Source organism: Belonocnema kinseyi, chromosome 4 (genome assembly GCF_010883055.1).
Source record: "Belonocnema kinseyi isolate 2016_QV_RU_SX_M_011 chromosome 4, B_treatae_v1, whole genome shotgun sequence".
Taxonomy (NCBI): Eukaryota; Metazoa; Arthropoda; class Insecta; order Hymenoptera; family Cynipidae; genus Belonocnema; species Belonocnema kinseyi.
The window spans coordinates 62,358,788-62,359,800 of record NC_046660.1 but is presented as its reverse complement, the minus strand read 5'-3'; the positions used below and the strand labels follow the sequence as shown (position 1 = coordinate 62,359,800).

At 37.7% G+C, this 1,013-nt stretch overlaps 1 protein-coding gene across 1 annotated transcript in view; it reads left to right on the top strand.

Moving 5' to 3' along the window:
- Positions 1–562: 562 nt before the first annotated feature.
- The window catches only part of LOC117171423, a 1,797-nt gene continuing 1,346 nt past the window's right edge, over positions 563–1,013 (top strand). Inside the window, exon 1 of the mRNA XM_033358736.1 lies at positions 563–808. Coding sequence (XP_033214627.1) covers positions 757–808 — 52 coding nt within the window. The 5' untranslated portion in view covers positions 563–756. The remainder of the gene's footprint in view (positions 809–1,013) is intronic.

Here is a 1,013-nt window from a genome sequence, read left to right as displayed (position 1 = left end):
CGCGGCTTCGCCGCGCCAGGCGCCCACTCCCGTGCATTGGATCTCACGAGAGGGGGCGATGGTTGGGGGCCCCTCACCCCCCCTTTTTTTAGCTGTAAGCGACATTAGTTTTCGCAACGGCCTTCTGTAAAAGAACCTATAAGTGTTTCTGTAAAGAATTCGCGCCTCAATTTACTTTGCTAAGGAACCTGTACAGGAACCTATACTCGACCATTCAAAGGTTCCATTGAAGAATCATCTACAAATTGCCAAATTGCTACACAGGAACCCTCAAGATTACATGTGCAGGTTTGTGTACAGGATCGTGTCCAGGAACATGTACAAAATCCTCCGAGGTTTCTGTACAGGATTTTCAGTTGGGCTAGCCGCACTCTAAATTGTGAGCGAAGCAAGTAACGAGAATATGCCCGCGAAGAGGTCAGCTTTTTTTACTTTATTTTATATTGAATTTAATCAATTGTTCCAGGTTTCTTGTAGGAGCTGCGCTATCATCCAAAGTTTGTTTTGAATTTGCCTTATCTTCATACATGTTTAGTACAAGAGGCTTAAGGTTTTCGTTGATTGTCATACTTTTATATTGTTTGTTCTTATCACTCACAAGCAACTCTAAAGATTTAAAATAAACATTTTGCGTCATTACACTAAGCGTTTAATTACATAATGAAATCGCGTAATCAGATAACGGTTATTTTATAAGGGAATATATTCCAAAGATTCATCATCAGTCACTATTCTTTTTAAGCATATCTTGAAAAAATGAAGATCTTCATCCTACTTTTTACCTCCATGGTCTTCCTGAATTTTACAGGTAAATATAATATAATATGTCAATCTTCATATGGAATATGATCTGTTTTCAAAATATGGAAAATATGTACTAATTACACAGTGGTACCCTGTCACGTGTGAAAATTAAAATTTAGGCGTACACATATTGCACAGTTTAAACTGTACACGTGTCATTTGAAACGTTGAACTTTCGGATAGCTAGAAACTTGGAAAGTATTTAAAAT